General features: G+C 46.7%; 2 protein-coding genes across 3 annotated transcripts; one reads left to right on the top strand and one right to left on the bottom strand.

The window, feature by feature from the left end:
* Positions 1-400: 400 nt before the first annotated feature.
* LOC125521489 (vacuolar protein-sorting-associated protein 33 homolog) lies at positions 401-2,953 on the bottom strand. Of its 2 annotated transcripts, XM_048686539.2 has the most exons (2): positions 793-2,953; positions 401-755 (listed from the first exon to the last, which is right to left on the bottom strand). In XM_048686539.2, the coding sequence occupies exons 1-2, from the start codon at positions 2,599-2,601 to the stop codon at positions 609-611; spliced, it is 1,956 nt and encodes a 651-aa protein (XP_048542496.1). In that variant the 5' UTR covers positions 2,602-2,953; the 3' UTR covers positions 401-608. The 2 variants fall into 2 exon arrangements, with proteins under 2 accessions (XP_048542496.1, XP_048542495.1); XM_048686538.2 differs by having other exon boundaries at positions 401-2,951.
* A 2,559-nt stretch (positions 2,954-5,512) lies between these two features.
* Positions 5,513-15,364, top strand: LOC125518970 (uncharacterized). The gene is made up of 4 exons (XM_087533124.1): positions 5,513-5,819; positions 11,073-11,302; positions 12,049-12,249; positions 14,933-15,364. The coding sequence occupies exons 1-4, from the start codon at positions 5,549-5,551 to the stop codon at positions 15,362-15,364; spliced, it is 1,134 nt and encodes a 377-aa protein (XP_087389250.1). The 5' UTR covers positions 5,513-5,548.
* Positions 15,365-18,502: the final 3,138 nt, after the last annotated feature.

Below are 18,502 nucleotides of genomic sequence, written 5' to 3'. Positions count from 1 at the left end.
GTCCGCCCTCCCCGCCGCTTATCCAGAGGAAAATTCCTAAATGTAGTAGACTTGACCTGATTTTTTACCAACCTGCCTAATTCAACAGACTTTTCGAAAGCATATTTGTGGTCACATTATACATATGGGTAAAATGGTCTTTTCACGTGAACAAAATGCACTAGAGTGTCATATAGGGAAAAAAATTAAGACTAGAGATCATATAGGAAAGAAAATTTTCTTCAGTGTCAAATAAGAAACATAATTTTAAGAAAGTGTCAAATAAGGAATTCTCTCTAGAAGAGAAACAAATGAAAGATGCTTACAGAGACAAGAATGTCAAACCCCTGAAGAACCATGAGATGTTCGGGGCAGTTAAGGACTGTGGCTTGGTTTGCTAGTTGCTTTAGCATGTTTCTTGGAGTTAGCAAAAGAATCTGATGCTGGCTTGTAAATGGCTCCGCGTAACTTTTATCACCATTATGTTGAACAGTGGGGACTGTTACTGTACATAAGTGCGTAAATTGAATTGCAACACATTTTTGTCATGTCCATAGATAATTGCAGATCCTTCAAATCGATGTTTGCGGAGCATCTGTGTCTGTACATGAGCTATCAATTTACACGCTTTATCTGACAAGAAAATAAAAGACTTGTGTGATGTGAATGCAAGAGCACGAGCAATAGCATTTCTGGTTGCAGAATAAAAAGTGGCCCAGAACTGAACAAGGAAAATCCCCTCCTGGGCACGGGTTTGCGCTGCTTTGTACAATCAAAAAGGGGGATGCACAGCAAAGACAACTAAATCATTCCCTCTTTGCTGCTGGCTATAATTGGTCTAAGTAATGTGTTGCCGGTGATGACCTTTGTTGTTGCAACCACGAAGACACAGCCCATTCCTTCCTGTGCACCAAGAAATCGAAGCGAGGCAATCTCAGCAAATGTTACGCCACCAACAAACACAACCAGAACAACGGAGCGACGACCAACCCTGTCGGTTTTCTGTCTTGCCTCGGCTGATAGTAATTCTGATGAACCACTAATGGTCGAGACACCTCTTTTCAAATCCAGATGAGGGCCCGGCAACAATTTCAACACTTCTTCGATAGATCGCCATCCAGACTTCACTGCATGCTGAACAAGGCGAATGCTAAGAGGCGCGTATCCAGCAAAGACGTATGATACATCATCAGGGGAATCAGGATCCTTTATATCAACTATAAGCTGGAGACCTCTCCTGATAATAGCCCAATTACTCCTCGGTTCCCGCCCTTTAACAAGGCCAGCCTTCTGCAGATTGTATAACAAGGGCATGTGCTCAAAGCCATAGCTGTGCAGTATCTCCCGCCTCAGGTAGTCAAAACTCTTCCTCGGCAACCCAGCATTTGTAAGGGAAAATAACACCAGAAGGCGAAGCACAGTCTCAATAGGCTCTTGCTTCTGTATGATCTCCTCAATGTACTTGTAACACGTTTCATAGTCCTTCGCCTCCAGCATCTTTTGCTCAATCTCTACTCGGGCATGAAACAAGGGTTTTCCAGCAAACGACTGCAGATGGTGCGCCAAATTAACATGCCTGGTTATCTCCGGTAGTGAGTGTAACCTCTTCACAAAATCCTTGAGCTCGGAAACCGACTGTGTGTTCATTGATTTTACCTGCGCGTAATCTTGCTGAATAGACGTTGCCTTTTGGTGGACGACCCGAAGCACAACATGGAAGCTGAGGTCTCGAATCTCCCTGTACAACTTATCGCTCGAATTGAGCGGAACCTTGATCTTTTTCCCATCTTGTTGGGCGCGCATGATGCCGGCATCAACTTGCACAGATCCGTTGTGAATTTCCAACATCTCGTCTAAGAGGCCTTCATACGTTAGCTGAGAGCACATTGGTGTCACCATGTCCACCTCTCGATCTAGCAAGATAACGGTCTCTATCTCTGGAATCCCCATGTCATCCATGTCGACAGGGTCTTGGAGGTGCATATGGTTGAGCAGCTGGGCAGCTTTGGTTGATGCCACACCCTTGGCTCTAACATTGGGGATGACTCCAAAGGCAAGCTCTAGCCTATGAATAGCTTCTGCAACGTGCCAAGCAGAAGTCGCCGTATCCCCTTCCATAAGGTGACATTCCTGTGAGGAATAGTCATCATCACCAAGCTCAAAAGAAATGACATCCTCATCCAAAGGAACCAGATACAAGGGGTATTCTCCGATTATTGCCAACTTTTGATGAACTTTCTCTTCCTCCAGAATCATCTCACAGGCAACTAGACGACGTGGCACGAAATAGAGGTGGTATTCCCTCTGGAGCCCCTTGGATTCGTCGTTCTTGATTTGATTTGCCACGAATTTCATCAAGCTGAGCTGCGACCGAACAAGGTACACCACCTTGGGGCACTCCGTCTGCAGAGGCTCGGCGGAGAGGACCCGCAGCTCCGTGACATGTTCCTTTAGCGCCGAGGTGTGCAGGATCAGCGAGAGGGTGCCCGCGAGCTTCGGATCGATGACCAGACACTTGTTCCCCCTGACGCTCTTGATTATGCTGACGAGTTCCTTCTGTGACTGCTCCCTGAAGGCAGTGAGATTGAGCGGCGCGTTATCGAGGTTTGGGATCTGTGCCATCGGGGCCCGTCGGGCGTCAATGGCGTCGGGGTGGGGTGGCCGGGTGGAGTGGGCTTCTCCTAGCGATGAGGTAGCTGCTCCTGGCTGACGGCGGGACTCGGGCGTCGACGGGACGGAGGTCCGGCGGGGATGGGGCTTGCAATTGGATGGCCGGATCTGCCGGCGGAGGAGTGGAGTCGGGCGTGGCGGCGCTGAACCTTGCGTAGGGTTATTATACGAGAGTGAGAGGGGTAGCTATATAAGAGCATCTCCAACAGGCGCCGCTCGCGCCGCTTGCAAAAAACATATATGCCGCACGCGCATCGGCTGGTTTGACGCGGCGCGCAACGCTGACTTCAACGGCTGCGCTAAAATGCAGCGTGCGCGCGTCGCTCCAGCAGCGCGCCAAAATGCAGCTCGCGCGACCCGCCGGTGCATTGCATATGGCATTTTTCAATACAAAATGATGAACATTTTCAACACAATAAAAATTTCACACAAACAAGTTGATAAAGTTCATGCCCACAAGTTTAAAATCACGCCTACAAGTTCATCCAACCAAGTTCAAAATGCAAATCAAGTTCAATACACAAAGGAAAGACACATCATTCCTCGTCCTCGTCGTCGTCTTCGTCCTCGTCCTCATCTTCGGAAGATGATTCTTCCGCCTCCGAAGATGAATCTTCCTCCATCTCCTCATCGCACACCGCATCATGTGAAGCTCCGACGGTGTTGGCAAGATCTTTAACGGCATCTTCATGGGAATGTGTGCGAGGAGGCTCATCGAAAGACATTCCGCCCATGGAGGCCGGAGGTGCACCCATGCCTCCCATGAGAGAAGCAAAACTCCATGCCTTCCATTGTGGCCATAGCATCGGGGGGTGCTCCAAAGCGAGCCATGCCTCCCATTGCACCTAAACCGCCCACGGTACCTCCGAAGCCACCCATGGCGCCGAGGCCACCGCTACCCATTGCACGAACCATGGCTCTTTTTTGGATCAAGACTTTTTGTTGGGCAAGATTGACATACTTCTTTTGCATCGCATTGAGGTTAGTGGTGTCCAAGAAGAACAAGTGCTTCTCCCATTCCAACAATCTAGTTCGCTCCTCATTGGTCACCTTCCTCTCCTCCAAAACCACCTTCCTCTCCTCGGCCGCCACCCTCCTCTCCTCGGCCACCAACCTCCTCTCCTCGGCCGCGGCATCTTGGGTCCTTGCCATTTTCCTCACCTCATTGACTTCTTTTCTTGCCTTCACAATAGCTTCTATAGCATTTTTGAGCTCATCATCTCCTTTCCTCTTCTTCTTTTGGGTTTGGTCTTTCTTGCACCCATCCGGTCGCTTTGACTTCGAGTATGAAACCGAGTTGGGTGTAGGGCTTCTCTTGCCGTCATCACTTGATGCATCATCCTCATCATCATCATCATCATCCAACTTTATTGTTCGCTTCCGTTTGTCGCTCAAATGCAAATCATCCAAATCTTCACGCTTCTTCCATTTCTCATCATCCTTCAACACATCATAGCAATGAGGCAAAGTAAAGACCCTTCCTTTCTTGATCTTCTCCTTCTTGGTTTTCCTCTCCTCTTCTTTGAACAAGTTTTGCGCAATGTTGAACTACATGAAAACAAAGCAAGTTAGCACCAACAACAAGCAAAACAAAGCAAGTTTAGCACCAACATGTAAGATGAAATGGCACTTACTCTATCGTCCTCATTTGTGCCACTTGGGTTCAACTTGTCAACCGCCTTTTGACAAGCCGCCCATCTTTGATAATCTGAGTTGATTGTCGACCACCGGGACCTAAGTGATCGGTTGGAGCGGTCAATTCCACTCACGTTGCGAGCATCAAAGTGTTCCTTCATCCGGTTCCAATAAGCATCTCTACTTTGATCGCCTCCAACGGATGGATCCCTCGACACTTGCAACCAAGTATTGCATAGTAAGATGTCATCGGTGTTGGTGTAATTGCCCGCTCTTCCTTTCGGTGCGTCGACAATGCCCTCACCCTCCTCGTCCACCTCGAACTCATAGTCTTCAAAATGCATGTCATTGGTTTGAGACCAATGCGAATTGTTGAAGCCAACACCCATCGTTGACATGTATGCATCATCATTGAGACTACAATTTTTTTTGCACAATGCAAATAAGCTATCTATATGTGACGAATGCATTCAAAAAATAACAAAAAAAAATGAAAAGTTAGAATTTTTTTTACCTTGGAGGCATTTCGTCGAACATGTTGTGCGCGCCGGCCGCCGGCTCAACGAGTGAGCTTGCTGGCGCTTCGGCAGCCGCCGCGCCCGTCGCACGCCCCGCAAGCTTCTTCCTCTTCGCCTTGGAGGTGCCGGAGCAGTCCGCCGCCTTGTTTTTCTTCGCCGATGTCTTGCCCTTCTTTAGCCGCGCCGCATTGGGGAGCTTTGAGGAGGATGGGGTGGCGGCTTGGGCCGGCGCCGGCGCGACGCCACCCGCCGCCGAGGTCATCCGCGACGGCATGAAGAGGCCGTGCGCGAGGCCGCTCGTCGGAGGAGCTCCGGCGGCGGCGAGGCCAACGCCACCCGGGCTAGGGTTTGTGGCGGCGGCGGCGGGGGCAGGGGGGTCGCGGCTATAGGACGGGGTGCCGGCGCGTGCGTCCATGGGTGCGGGTCGCCGGCGCCGGCGCGCGCGGGGCTTTGGAGGGGGAGAAGAAGAGCGCGCAGCGCGAGCGTCGAGTGTGCCGCGCGCGGAAGCGGGCGCACCGCGCGCGCGGTTATTGCGCGTCCGCTGGAGCCATCCGCCAGGTTGCGTGCGCGTTAAAACGGGCGATTTTGTGGCGCGGCGCCTGTTTAGCGCGCCTGTTGGAGATGCTCTAAGAGTTCGGTTATCGGACTCCGTCCACGCAACGTACCCGGTGAGAAGGCTAGGTTTTAGTTCCTCGCGGTTACGATTACGTACGTGGGCGGCGATCGATCCGGCCTTGAAGAGGTTGATGGCAGAGATGAGAGAGGAGACCGCGAGGGCCGGGGAGAGTGAAAGGCTGAAGACGCTGCATGAGGAGGCGGCTCACCCGAGGAGCAACTCTGACATGGACCCGGGGGCGGGGTACTTGAGGAGGAAGACAACCGAAGCCGGGGAGATGAGAGGCAGGACGGCGGTGGAAGCTGCAGGCGAGGAGGACTACGAGGCCGACATGGCTGCCAAGTTCCGCCATCGCTGGGAGGAGCGATGGTCTGGCTATTTCGGCTCCTTTGAGGACACCGGTAAGTATAAAACACTACAAGAAATATGTTAATCCATGACGGATTTCTGGTGACGTTCTCAGAAACCGTCATGATTTGTTTGGTTCGTCATGAGATCCGTCACGGATTAATGAGATGAGAACAAACTAAACTACACTGGCGCCCTTACGATGTACCGTCACGGATACCGTCATGAATCGACCATCTGTACACCAAGCAGTCCGTCATGGATGGCTCATACTGATGTGTCACATGTGTTCTACCCACATATGTCCGCCTTAGTTTTTTTAAGTTGTTCAAACTGTCACATCTGGCCTTCTAGTGCTTTGTTTTAGGAAAACCTAATGTTGCTGCAGTGTGTCCCGACGTTGCTTTTTTAGGGGAAAAAGGACTAATACTTTTTTAGGAAAAAAAGAACTATTGCTGTTGTGTCGTCCCGACGTTGGGCTGCTCTAAGTTTTCTTTTGTATAGAAAAACATGATGGGCCTTCTGATGCTTTTTTTAGGAAAACGGAATGCTGCTGTTGCGTGTGCCGTCCCAGTGTTGGGCCGCGTTAAGTATTTTTTCAAAGAGAAAATTTGTATGATTTCTTTAAAAAGTCTTTATCTTTAAATTAAAAAAAGGAGAAGCAGCTAAAGGCATCGAACTAGGGACCTCTCGCGCACGCGCGCACACACACACCTAAATGCTTTTATATGTTCTTATAGATAATGACCCGCAAAAAAAGTTCTTATAGATAAAATGGGCCAAGTTTTTCAGTTTTTAAAAAGGTGATTGAAACGGGGATTTGAACCACATAGCACTAAACTCTACGTTCCAACGAGCCAAATTCTTATGTACAACGAGCCATGTTTTTTTAGTTTCTATAGTACATTTCACGCGTAGGCAACAATATGTTTTTTTCTTTTGCGAAAAAGCAACAATAGTTATGTAATGTACAACTTAACGTCAATGTATAGCAAACATTCGTGAAATCTCCTAAATTTTCGTGTCCCTCTAATGAATTAATAACATTGTTCCATGCCCATTTATAAGAATTGTCTATTGTATTTTGATATTATTATCATTTTTTTCTAATAGGTTGCAAATAGAAGTTTCGAGTTATCCCCAAGTATCTTCTGACATTTTTATCTGTTTCTAAGATATGAGCTAAAATAAAAAATAATTCCTTAAATATCTTTTTTGAAATGTTTAATCCTTATTTGACTTACATATACATGAAAATGGCAGTACCTCTGGTAACCACACATAAATGCATTTAAACCATAGAAAATATTAAATAATCTCTAAAATTATTGAAACTGCTACAGGATAAAATATATATATTATAGTACATGTGAAAATTCTATAGGAGTATGCCGCATGTTTTGATTAAAAAAAAGAACATCACATGAATAGAACACGAAGACGAGACATGAATTCTAAGCGGTTAGCACCTTCCCACTTGGCAACTTGTCAAGGTGTATCAAAAAATGTTATGTGTGCATACGAAAAATGTACAATGACTATTTGATAAAGTTCACATGTATTTTTAAAAAAGTAAAGTGAAAATGATAAAAAGACAAAAAAAAGTGAACTGAAAAAATTCAAAAAGTTTCTTAAAATCATGTACATTCATTCACGACCACAAGCACACAATTATTGTGTATATGCATTTGTGTTTTTTAAGAGAAAAAATATTTTAAAAAATGAAAATGTATGTTAAAAAATTATTATGTGATATTAGTATAAATTCTAGAAATGTGTTAAAATAGCTCAACTTCTATTAAAAATAAATATGTTTCTTCAAATGCCAGAGTGATTTTAAACTATAAGTTTTTAATACATGTTGAACATTTTCTTAAAACACGTTGAACATTCGTTTGCAATATTTAAGTCAATACGTGTATTTCTAGGCATTTAACCGATATAATTCAATTTTGAATTGCGAGTGCATTAGGAAGTTGGAAAAATGGGCTGAACTTTTTTACCTATGTTAATAAGTCTTTATTTAGGGGTGCCGATTTTTGGAGGCCGGGCTCCAGTGAGCATGGTATTTTGAAAATATGAAAAAGTGTGTTTAAAAGTTTCAAAAAAATATGAAAAAACATAGAATCATATATGTATTCCGCAAGAATGTGTTCAATTTCGTCGAAAAATGTTGTGATTTGTAGGCTGTACAAAAAACAAATTTCTGGCCCAATAACAAAAGTAAAAGGCCCATTTGAAAATGCACATTTGTCTTTTTTCTATATGCCGAATGTAAACGTATAATTATGTGAAATTTTGCATATATATAGTACATGTGCATGTGTGCTCACAAAATAAATTTGGATTTTTTCACGATCCGAGATAATAAAATTTGTAAACAAGCTCACCGGAGCTCGGCCTCCATTGGCATTTTTCGTATATTTAGGCCTTATCCAAAAAGAGAGGAGGAATTCCAAACATCATGGTGCCAAGACTCGACCATGAACATGTAGCTTATCGGCATTTTTGATTTACAAAATTTATACCATGTCTGAAAAACATGAAACCTGATATGGTGTTATCATATATATGGTCCCCATAGAGTGTGATGAAAATTTCAGAAGGTTTCACAGAAGTTATGACGTACACTACTTGGAACCAGAACATATGTAAGGAAGAATCGTGGGTTTGGGAGGGAACGTGTCAGGTTTCAAGGCGAAGTGTTGGTTGCTTTAGTGTTTCACATTGAATTTTTTTCTATGCTCAACATACACCATCACATGTTCCATGTCAACATTTCACACTTTTTGGAGTTTGTTTGCAATACTTAAGAAATTAAGTGTATTTACATGCATCACATGATCCATGTTAACATTTCACACTTTTTGGAGTTTAAATTTATTATTTTTGTTAATGAGTCTATGTTTAGGCTTTAACCAAGAAAAGAGGAGGAATTTCAAACATCAGGGTGCCAAGACTCGACCCCAAACATGTAGCTTATCATGTTGTAGTCTATAAAATTTAAACTAAGTTTGAAAACACACGAAACCTGGAATGGTGTCACCATATGATCCTTAGAGAGTGTGGTAAAACTTTGAGAAGGTTTCACAAAATTTATGGCGTACACTACTTGGAAAGTGGAACATCTTCGAGGAAGAATCATGGTTTCAAGAGGAGAAATTTTGCCAAGCATATGCACCCATTATGTTATTTCATGATAAATTACATGATTTTGATCTCTTTAAGATATATTATCCTTCCCCCCTATAGCTTGCAAATAGAAGTTTCAATTCTTCACAAAAACTTTTGAAACATTGTTCCATTTTGGGATATGACCTAAACATATACACTTGAATATCTACTTCAAAAGATTATATAACTTTTTTCACACAAATGTAGTTCGAAGTGGAATGATTTTCAATACACATGTGAAAGTTCATTAAACAATAGAAAAAATATATCATTTGGATTTTTTTGAAACTCCTAAAAACATATATTTAGCATATCTAATGTAAAAATGTATTGGGGTACATAAGATATTTTTTGCAAGTTACTACTTCACACGTATAGCTTATTTAGTTATTGGGGAAATATGAAACAAAAATGTAAAAGTTACTCGCTATTGGGCTGAAAGCAGAAAAAGCCCATTATATCTCTCAGTCGAGGGGCGATCCAACTTGAGTGAAATCGTGCCCTCTGGTTGGTCGAACCAACATGCCCACGGATCGCCAATTTCAACCGTTCGATTTTCCAAGATCCGACGGATGACGTGCAAACCCTATCCTATCTTCTTTCTCCCCTACCCCCGCACCCACCAACTCCTCTTCCGCCGAGAAATCAGCCGCCATTCCTCCTAGTCTCTTCTCCATGTGCCTCCCATCTCGCTGGTCGCATCTCGGCGTTCCGAAACGGACCACCACCGTGTGCCAAACGACCGAGGGCCCAGCCGTCGATGCTTCTCGTCGACCCGTTGCGCGGGCCTCTAGGAGGAAGACTTCTATGGTGATCCCTACGTCATCTGCGCCGAGGCCGCCCTCGTCCTCTTCTCCTTCAAAATCAATTCATTACTATCCAGCCCCTGCTCTTCTTGATCTCCGCTGCCCATTCTCCAATTCATCCCCCTTTCCTTGCAGGTCTTGGAGCTCGGAGGCCGCAGTAAGGGAAGGAGCGCCACCACGAAGTGCAGACACCCCAACAATCGGCGGGGCGTCGCGCTGGGCCACCGAGAGGCGTGGGGCTTCGTTGACCCTATGCCGAGGAGATGTGCTGACCTGTCGCGTAGATCTTTGTAGTGGTGGCCCCAGCCATCGATGGCCAATCGCTGCAACGACCTCCTATCTCGACTGGCGGCAGTCAGTGTTGTGGACTACAGGGGTCGATGTCGTCGCCGGTCAGTGTTTTCCCCATCCACCGTGCATGCTGGAGGTCAATGGCATAGGGGCGATGACATGCTCGTCATCCCCTCCCACCGCTGCTTATCTGGCGTACACGGATGGCGTCGATGTGTGCTAAGATTGGAAAAGGGCGGCCATGGAGGGATGGATGTGCAGGATCTCCGGCGAGCGCTGGGTGACGACAAGGGGGTGGCAATGGTTGCATAGTGCTTTAAGGAGTAATTTGTAATTTTATTTTTTGTGGTGCACATTTTGATTTTGGTGGCATTTGTCATTTATTTTTGTTGAGTGATATTGCCTGAGTTATTAAAAAAATAACTGATGTGATGAAAATGTTAATTTTTTTAGGGATTAAAATGTTAATTATGGATATTGATTTGGATAGAATTTGTGGGCTGAAGACATCAATCTGAGCTGAGATTATTGGGCCGATTATGAAATGTGCCATAACTAAAACTAGTGGCTTGTAACCCTCATTGGGCCAATCTTCACATAGGCCGAAACCAAAATACTGGGCCAGAATCCTAAGTGGGCCGATAACCTTATGGACTGCCATCTCAGATCCATGTTGTCTCCCACGTCAGATGATGACATGGCATGCACGTTAACGATGTTAACGGCATGGCATCCATGACGGGGCATTTCTGTCATCGGTGGGGATCACATCCATGACAGCTTTGGTAATCTGTCATGAAGTGCACCATGGTGAAATTATGACGCGATATACATGATGGATTTCAAATTCGTCATGGATGTCCACCCTGACAGTTTTGTGCCCACCTATGACGGTTCATCTCCGTCATGGATTAACAGATTTCTTGTAGTGAAAAGAATTAACTTCCTCTTCCTAACCCTAGCTATTTCGTTCATGTAAATAGATTTTCAAACTTGCGGACTACATACATTATATCGATGCATATATGTATGCAGCGCTTATTCCCCCGATGCGTTTCACGGATGAACCACCTGGGCCACGAGACTTCGCGTGCTCCTACATGCACACTCTCAACGTCTTCTCAATCAAGCTTGCTGAACTACATCGGGATTTAGCATGGCCATTGCATGTGTTCGGCATCGTCGCCGCACGCGACACTCTGGATCACAATCGTAATATCATCTTCCATCGCACCAAGGATAACTGGCAAATCATCCACCAGGAGGTTTGTGTTCGAATTCGTTGCTTCCCACAAGATTTTTCTGGTACATCTTCATATTGTAGTCTAAGTTGACTAAAGTTTGCATTTCTCTGGCTAACAAGCAATTAATATGCTCATGTTCGCTGTGAATCATATAAGCACCTAACCTTGAGGCCAAACTGCACCACATATACTCCCTCCGTTCCTAAATACAAATCTTTTTAGATATTCCATTATGGACTACATACAGATCAAAATGAATGAATCTACATTCTAAAATATGTCTATATGCATCCGTATGTAGTTTGTAGTCAAATCTCTACAAAGACTTATATTTAGAAACGGAGGAAGTAGTTTTCTAAGTTGACTAAAGTTTGCATTTGAGTATGATCTTTGGTGCATCTCTGGTGTCACTATGGTGCACGTTTTCAGGTATAGAGGAGTTTTATGGAACAATAGTGCATGGCATATGCATGCGCATTTTCACTCTTCACTTATTATATATTTAAACTGGTTCTATAGATCTAAAGGGTTCTCAAGATTTAACATGCTTCAAGATCAAACTCAAATTCATGTCGAATTTTGTGCCCCATGGGTCATTTTTGTGTCGCCAACATATTTCTAATTGCCATTGTTCTAGTTACTTTCACTTGATATATGTCTCATATTTTTTAAACTTTTACGAGGACTTATACACGTCTTCTTATTAATCATCAAGGAGGGGCTATATATCAGCATTACTCGGTTAACTAATCATTGTGTGCATGCAGGATCCCTACCTAGAATTGACAGGTCCTATCCGTGGTATCGTGGTGATTGATCCTGTGAAATTTGAGGTTGTGTTGAAAGTGAAGGGCTCCACTGAATCTGAGGACAAAGATTTAAGCTTTCTGGTTGTGCGGTACTTTAGTGGCGGTAGTGAGAGTCGGTCACTTGTGATCAACAAAATCAGGACTAAGGCCAACTCCACCGCACGACCCCAAATAGACGTCCGCTTTGTCCGAATTTCGTTCATTTGGGGTGGGATTTGGAGTCGTGTCCGGGCGTGTCCTGGGATGCGGTGGCCATGGGCCCAGCGCGCGGCCGCATCTATTTGCCTCATTCTGTCTGTGTGTCTATTTAAAAAACCAAAAGAACGTTTCAAATGCCAAGCCCTAGTTCAGGCCAGCGGTCTACACGTCCATCGCCGCCATCAGCCAGCGGCCGGCAACACAGTCAGCCTCCAAAATAAATAGTTGTCCTCGCCGGCAACGCAGCCAGCGGCTGGCAACACAGCCGGCCATCAAAATGAATGTTTTCTCGCCGGCACACAGCCAACGACCCAGCGGGCGGGCGGCACCCATGCCAGCCTCCAAAAAGAACGGCCATGGCTGATCGGACGACCTAGTTCAGGCCTTCGGCTTCGAGCATCTCCTTCTGCTTGGCCTCGAACCAAGCCCTCGTCTTGTCGCTCATCTTCAACAAGTCCACGCTCATGATCGCAAGGGCCACCTCCTTCGCTTTGGTGGCGGCGTTCGTGGCCTCGATGTCGAGCTGCCACTGCCTGGCCTTGACGTTGTCGGCCTCGATGTCGAGCTGCCTTTGTCGGGCCGCCTCCTTCATGTCGATCTTCCTCCTCTTAGCCTCCTCCTCCATCTCAAGCTTCTTTCTTTGAAGGTCTAGGTATTGCTTCATTTGCTCCTCCTTGCTTTGCCGCTTCTTCTCGTCCCTCACATCCTTTTGGGACATCATGCCATGCAAAGTGTCATGCAATGCCATGGATGAGGCATCACGTATGTCATCAACCTTGGAGTTGGTCTTGCCCCTCGGCCTCTTCAAGGCCTCGCCATCTCCACCTCCGACGTACTTGGCCATCTTTAGTCCTCTCTTCCTTTGTAGTTCACGGTATTGGTCCTTGAACTTAGGGCAATTGTTGATGATCGTCCAACAATGCGTAAGAGTGAATGGCTTGTCATTTGTGCCGGGCCTTGAATGCCTCCAAAGATTGAAATGCCTAAATCACATGATCAACAACAAGTGAACATGCAAACATATACATGGCCGAAGTGTCATGCCCGTAGCAAGGAAAGGGCTAGGAAGAGGAGAGCATACCATGTCCCCAACGCCGATACCACTCATGGGCCGTGCTTCAACGCTCTCAAATGCGGCGCAATACTTGTTGCACTCTTGTTGGATGAACAACCATCTCTTTTGAATCGAGCCGATGCCACGGTTGCTTGTAAATTGGTAGGGCTCAAACATCTTCCTTCCATGGAATGTTTTGTGGACTCTCATCCAAAAAACAATGCCCTTTTGTTGTGCGCCGGTCCTCGGATCTTGGCTAATCTCCATCCAAGCTTGGCAAATCAACTTGTCCTCATCTTGTGTGTATGAACCCGTGCGAATGCTCTTCCTCTTCTTTTGTGCTTCCGCTCTTTGGGTGAGCTCGTCGATGAACAATGGCTCGCCACTAATATCAACGTCATTGCCTTCTTCTTCATCACCGTCACCTTCGACATAGATGTCATCGTCTTCATGCCACGAGTCACCATGGTCGTAGTCAGCACGGTCGTCGGCCTCTTCATCGGGCACATACTGGGCGCGGCTATCCTGACTTTGGGTCTCCTCAGGGTCGTAGGCACATCCATGCCCACCCTCAAAGATAACGTCCTCCATGTACTGGTTGTAGAAGGGGTCGTCGACCGTTGGCGTTGGTGTTGACATTCCGTCAAACAAGACACGGGGGGGGGGGGCATGGTGCCCCGTGAACGGTGCTCGTGCTTGCTTTCTTTGCATCTCGACGGACGCCCGACCGCCGCTACTGGATCCAGGCATGACGTTGAGGTCGATGACGGCCGCGGGACGCGGTGTGGACGGCGCGAACAAGCCCACGTCCGGCAACCCCGAGAAACGGGTCTGGCTGTCGTGCCTTGGCGGAGGAAAGTCGGGTGACATGGGCGCGGTCCACAACGTCGGCGACTGGCAGTGCGGAGGCCGGGCGACCGACGAGCCTGTGCTCGCGGGGCCAGCGGCCGCTGCAGGGAACCCGGCCGGACGGCCCATGCCAAGCATGAGGACGGCGTGCGCTTTGTTGACGAGGTCCTCCTTCTCGTCGGTAGAGGCCTTGCGTCGCGCGGCCTCCAGCTCCTCACGCTGGGCGGCGAACTTGGCCGCGGCGACATTGACCTTGACGACCGCTCTCCGTTCCCTCCTCTTCGCCGATTCCGCGTCCAACTTGGCGATCTCCTCTGGCGTGCACTCCGACCGCGGCTTCCTTGGCGCCTTGGCCGCCTTCTTCTTCACCATTGTGGGCGGGTCGACGGCCAGGCCGCTAGAATTCGGCAGGGCGTCAGCCATGGACGGGGGAGAGAGGGGGTGGGCGGGAGGGACGTGGGAGGGTTTGTGGAAAATGGCGCCAAATGGTCATGGGGGGTTTGGTTTCTCCCACCGACAGGCGGGCCAGGGGAGGACAAGCGCGCGCATCCCGCCCGTCCGCGCGCTGTCCGTTTCACCCCAAAACCGGCGCAAACTTGGACCACAGATGGGTCGAAAGCGGACACAAAGCGAACAAATATCCGTTTGCAGTCGCGCGCTGGGCTGTCTGGTTTGTCCATTTTACCCCAAACGGACGAGGGCGGACAGGATAGGGTCGCGCGGTGGAGTTAGCCTAACAAGCTTAGCACACTAGAGTTGACATTCAGCCACATTGTTCGCTCCGTGGAGGCCACGATTAGTGTGAGAGTGATTGGTGGTCCATGGTCGGATGGGTTTCGAGGTGTATTTACCGCTACCACTGGCAGCATAAATCACATGAAGTTCTTGTTGCTTTCTTTTAGAAACTGTAAGTTTCTTGTCAAGTTTGATGGAATGATCTTGCTGTCACGATGTGTTGTTTGCGTCGAACTCGATGGTGAACTCGGGGTTTTCGTCATGGCACGACATGAAGACGAGGAGAAAGTTGATCAGAGTGATGATAACGTTTTTACACCTAAGAAAGCCGGTAGAAGCCATAATATCCTCAAGATTGGGTCGTGCGAGATGGAAGTCGTGAAGGAAATATGCCCTAGAGGCAATAATAAAGTTATTATTTATTTCCTTATATCATGATAAATGTTTATTATTCATGCTAGAATTGTATTAACCAGAAACATAATACATGTGTGAATACATAGACAAACAGATTGTCACTAGTATGCCTCTACTTGACTAGCTCGTTGATCAAAGATGGTTATGTTTCCTAACCATAGACATGAGTTGTCATTTGATTAACAGGGTCACATCATTAGGAGAATGATGTGATTGACATGACCCATTCCGTCAGCTTAGCACCCGATCATTTAGTATGTTGCTATTGCTTTCTTCATGACTTATACATGTTCCTATGACTATGAGATTATGCAACTCCCGTTTACCAGAGGAACACTTTGTGTGCTACCAAACGTCACAACGTAACTGGGTGATTATAAAGGTGCTCTACAGGTGTCTCCAAAGGTACTTGTTGGGTTGGCGTATTTCGAGATTAGGATTTGTCACTCCGATTGTCGGAGAGGTATCTCTGGGCCCTCTCGGTAATGCACATCACTTAAGCCTTGCAAGCATTGCAACTAATGAGTTAGTTGCGAGATGATGTATTACAGAACGAGTAAAGAGACTTGCCGGTAACGAGATTGAACTAGGTATTGAGATACCGACGATCGAATCTCGGGCAAGTAACATACCGATGACAAAGGGAACAACGTATGTTGTTATGCGGTTTGACCGATAAAGATCTTCGTAGAATATGTAGGAGCCAATATGAGCATCCAGGTTCCGCTATTGGCTATTGACCGGAGACGTGTCTCGGTCATGTCTACATAGTTCTCGAACCCGTAGGGTCCGCACGGTTAACGTTACGATGACAGTTATATTATGAGTTTATATGTTTTGATGTACCGAAGGTTGTTCGGAGTCCCGGATGTGATCACGGACATGACGAGGAGTCTCAAAATGGTCGAGACATGAAGATTGATATATTGGAAGCCTATGTTTGGATATCGGAAGTGTTCCGGGTGAAATCGGGATTTTATCGGAGTACCGGGAGGTTACCGGAACCCCCGGGAGGTAAATGTGCCTTTGTGGGCCTTTACGGAGAAGAGGAGAGGCGGCCAGGGCTGGGCCGCGCGCCCCTCCCCCCTAGTCCGAATAGGACAAGGAGAGGGGGGGCGCCTCCCCTTTCCTTCTCTCCCTTCTCTTTCCCCCTCCCGAATCATATTCCAACTTGGAAAGGGGGGGGGGGGTCCTACTCCCGATGGGAGTAGGACTCCTCCTGGCGCGCCCTCTCCCTGGCCGGCCTCACCCCCTTGCTCCTTTATATACGGGGGCAGGGGCACCCCATAAACACAACAATTGATCAAGTTGATCTTTTAGCCGTGTGCGGTGCCCCCCTTCACCATAGTCCACCTCGATAATACTGTAGCGGTGCTTAGGCGAAGCCCTGCGTCGGTAGAACATCAACATCGTCACCATGCCGTCGTGCTCATGAAACTCTCCCTCAACACTCGGCTGGATCGGAGTTCGAGGGACGTCATCGGGCTGAACGTGTGCTGAACTCGGAGGTGTCGTGCGTTCGGTACTTGATCAGTCGAATCGTGAAGATGTACGACTACATCAACCGCGTTGTGCTAACGCTTCCGCTTTCGGTCTACGAGGGTACGTGGACAACACTCTCCCCTCTCGTTGTTGTGCATCACCATGATCTTGCGTGTGCGTAGGAATTTTTTTGAAATTACTACGTTCCCCAACAGTGGTATCAGAGCCAGGTTTTATGCGTAGATGTCATATGCACGAGTAGAACACAAGTGAGCTGTGGGCGATATAAGTCATACTGCTTATCAGCATGTCATACTTTGGTTCGGCATTATTGTTGGATGAAGCGGCCCGGACCGACATTACGCGTACACTTACGCGAGACTGGTTCTACCGACGTGCTTTGCACAAAGGTGGCTGGCGGGTGTCAGTTTCTCCAACTTTAGTTGAACCAAGTGTGGCTACGCCCGGTCCTTGCGAAGGTTAAAACAGCACCAACTTGACAAACTATCGTTGTGGTTTTGATGCGTAGGTAAGAACGGTTCTTGCTAAGCCCGTAGCATCCACGTAAAACTTGCAACAACAAAGTAGAGGACGTCTAACTTGTTTTTGCAGGGCATGTTGTGATGTGATATGGTCAAGACATGATGCTAAATTTTATTGTATGAGATGATCATGTTTTGTAACCGAGTTATCGACAACTGGCAAGAGCCATATGGTTGTCGCTTTATTGTATGCAATGCAATCGCCCTGTAATGCTTTAGTTTATCACTAAGCGGTAGAGATAGTCATGGAAGCATAAGTTTGGCGAGACGACAACGATGCTACGATGGAGATCAAGGTGTCGCGCCAGTGACGATGGTGATCATGACGGTGCTTCGGAGATGGAGATCACAAGCACAAGATGATGATGGCCATATCATATCACTTATATTGATTGCATGTGATGTTTATCTTTTATGCATCTTATCTTGCTTTGATTGACGGTAGTATTATAAGATGATCTCTCACTAAATTTCAAGATAATAGTGTTTTCCCTGAGTATGCACCGTTGCCAAAGTTCGTCGTGCCCAGACACCACGTGATGATCGGGTGTGATAAGCTCTACGTCCATCTACAACGGGTGCAAGCCAGTTTTGCACACGCAGAATACTCGGGTTAAACTTGACGAGCCTAGCATATGCAGATATGGCCTCGGAACACTGAGACCGAAAGGTCGAGCGTGAATCATATAGTGGATATGATCAACATAGTGATGTTCACCATTGAAAACTACTCCATTTCACGTGATGATCGGTTATGATTTAGTTGATTTGGATCACGTGATCACTTAGAAGATTAGAGGGATGTCTTTCTAAGTGGGAGTTCTTAAGTAATATGATTAATTGAACTTAAATTTATCATGAACTTAGTACCTGATAGTATCTTGCTTGTCTATGTTGATTGTAGATAGATGGCCCGTGCTGTTGTTCCATTGAATTTTAATGCGTTCCTTGAGAAAGCAAAGTTGAAAGATGATGGTAGCAATTACACGGACTGGGTCCGTAACTTGAGAATTATCCTCATTGCTGCTCAGAAGAATTACGTCACGGAAGCACCGCTAGGTGTACCACCTGCGCTAGCAACTGCAGACATTGTGAATGCCTGGCAGTCACGTGTTGATGACTACTCGATAGTTCA

This window comes from Triticum urartu, chromosome 7A (assembly GCF_056163025.1).
Source record: "Triticum urartu cultivar PI428250 chromosome 7A, HENAU_Tu73, whole genome shotgun sequence".
In the NCBI taxonomy this organism is placed as follows: Eukaryota; Viridiplantae; Streptophyta; class Magnoliopsida; order Poales; family Poaceae; genus Triticum; species Triticum urartu.
Note: the sequence above shows the minus strand (reverse complement) of the source record. Positions and strands in the feature narration are given on the sequence as shown.

Coding starts and splice junctions, on each gene's coding strand:
- LOC125521489 (XM_048686539.2), bottom strand. CDS start 2,601: ATGGCACAGATCCCAAACCTCGATAACGCGCCGCTCAATCTCACTGCC. Junction 756..792: donor TTATAGCCAGCAGCAAAGAG/GGAATGATTTAG, acceptor GCATCCCCCTTT/TTGATTGTACAAAGCAGCGC.
- LOC125518970 (XM_087533124.1), top strand. CDS start 5,549: ATGGCAGAGATGAGAGAGGAGACCGCGAGGGCCGGGGAGAGTGAAAGG. Junction 5,820..11,072: donor CGGCTCCTTTGAGGACACCG/GTAAGTATAAAA, acceptor ATATGTATGCAG/CGCTTATTCCCCCGATGCGT. Junction 11,303..12,048: donor GGCAAATCATCCACCAGGAG/GTTTGTGTTCGA, acceptor GTGTGCATGCAG/GATCCCTACCTAGAATTGAC.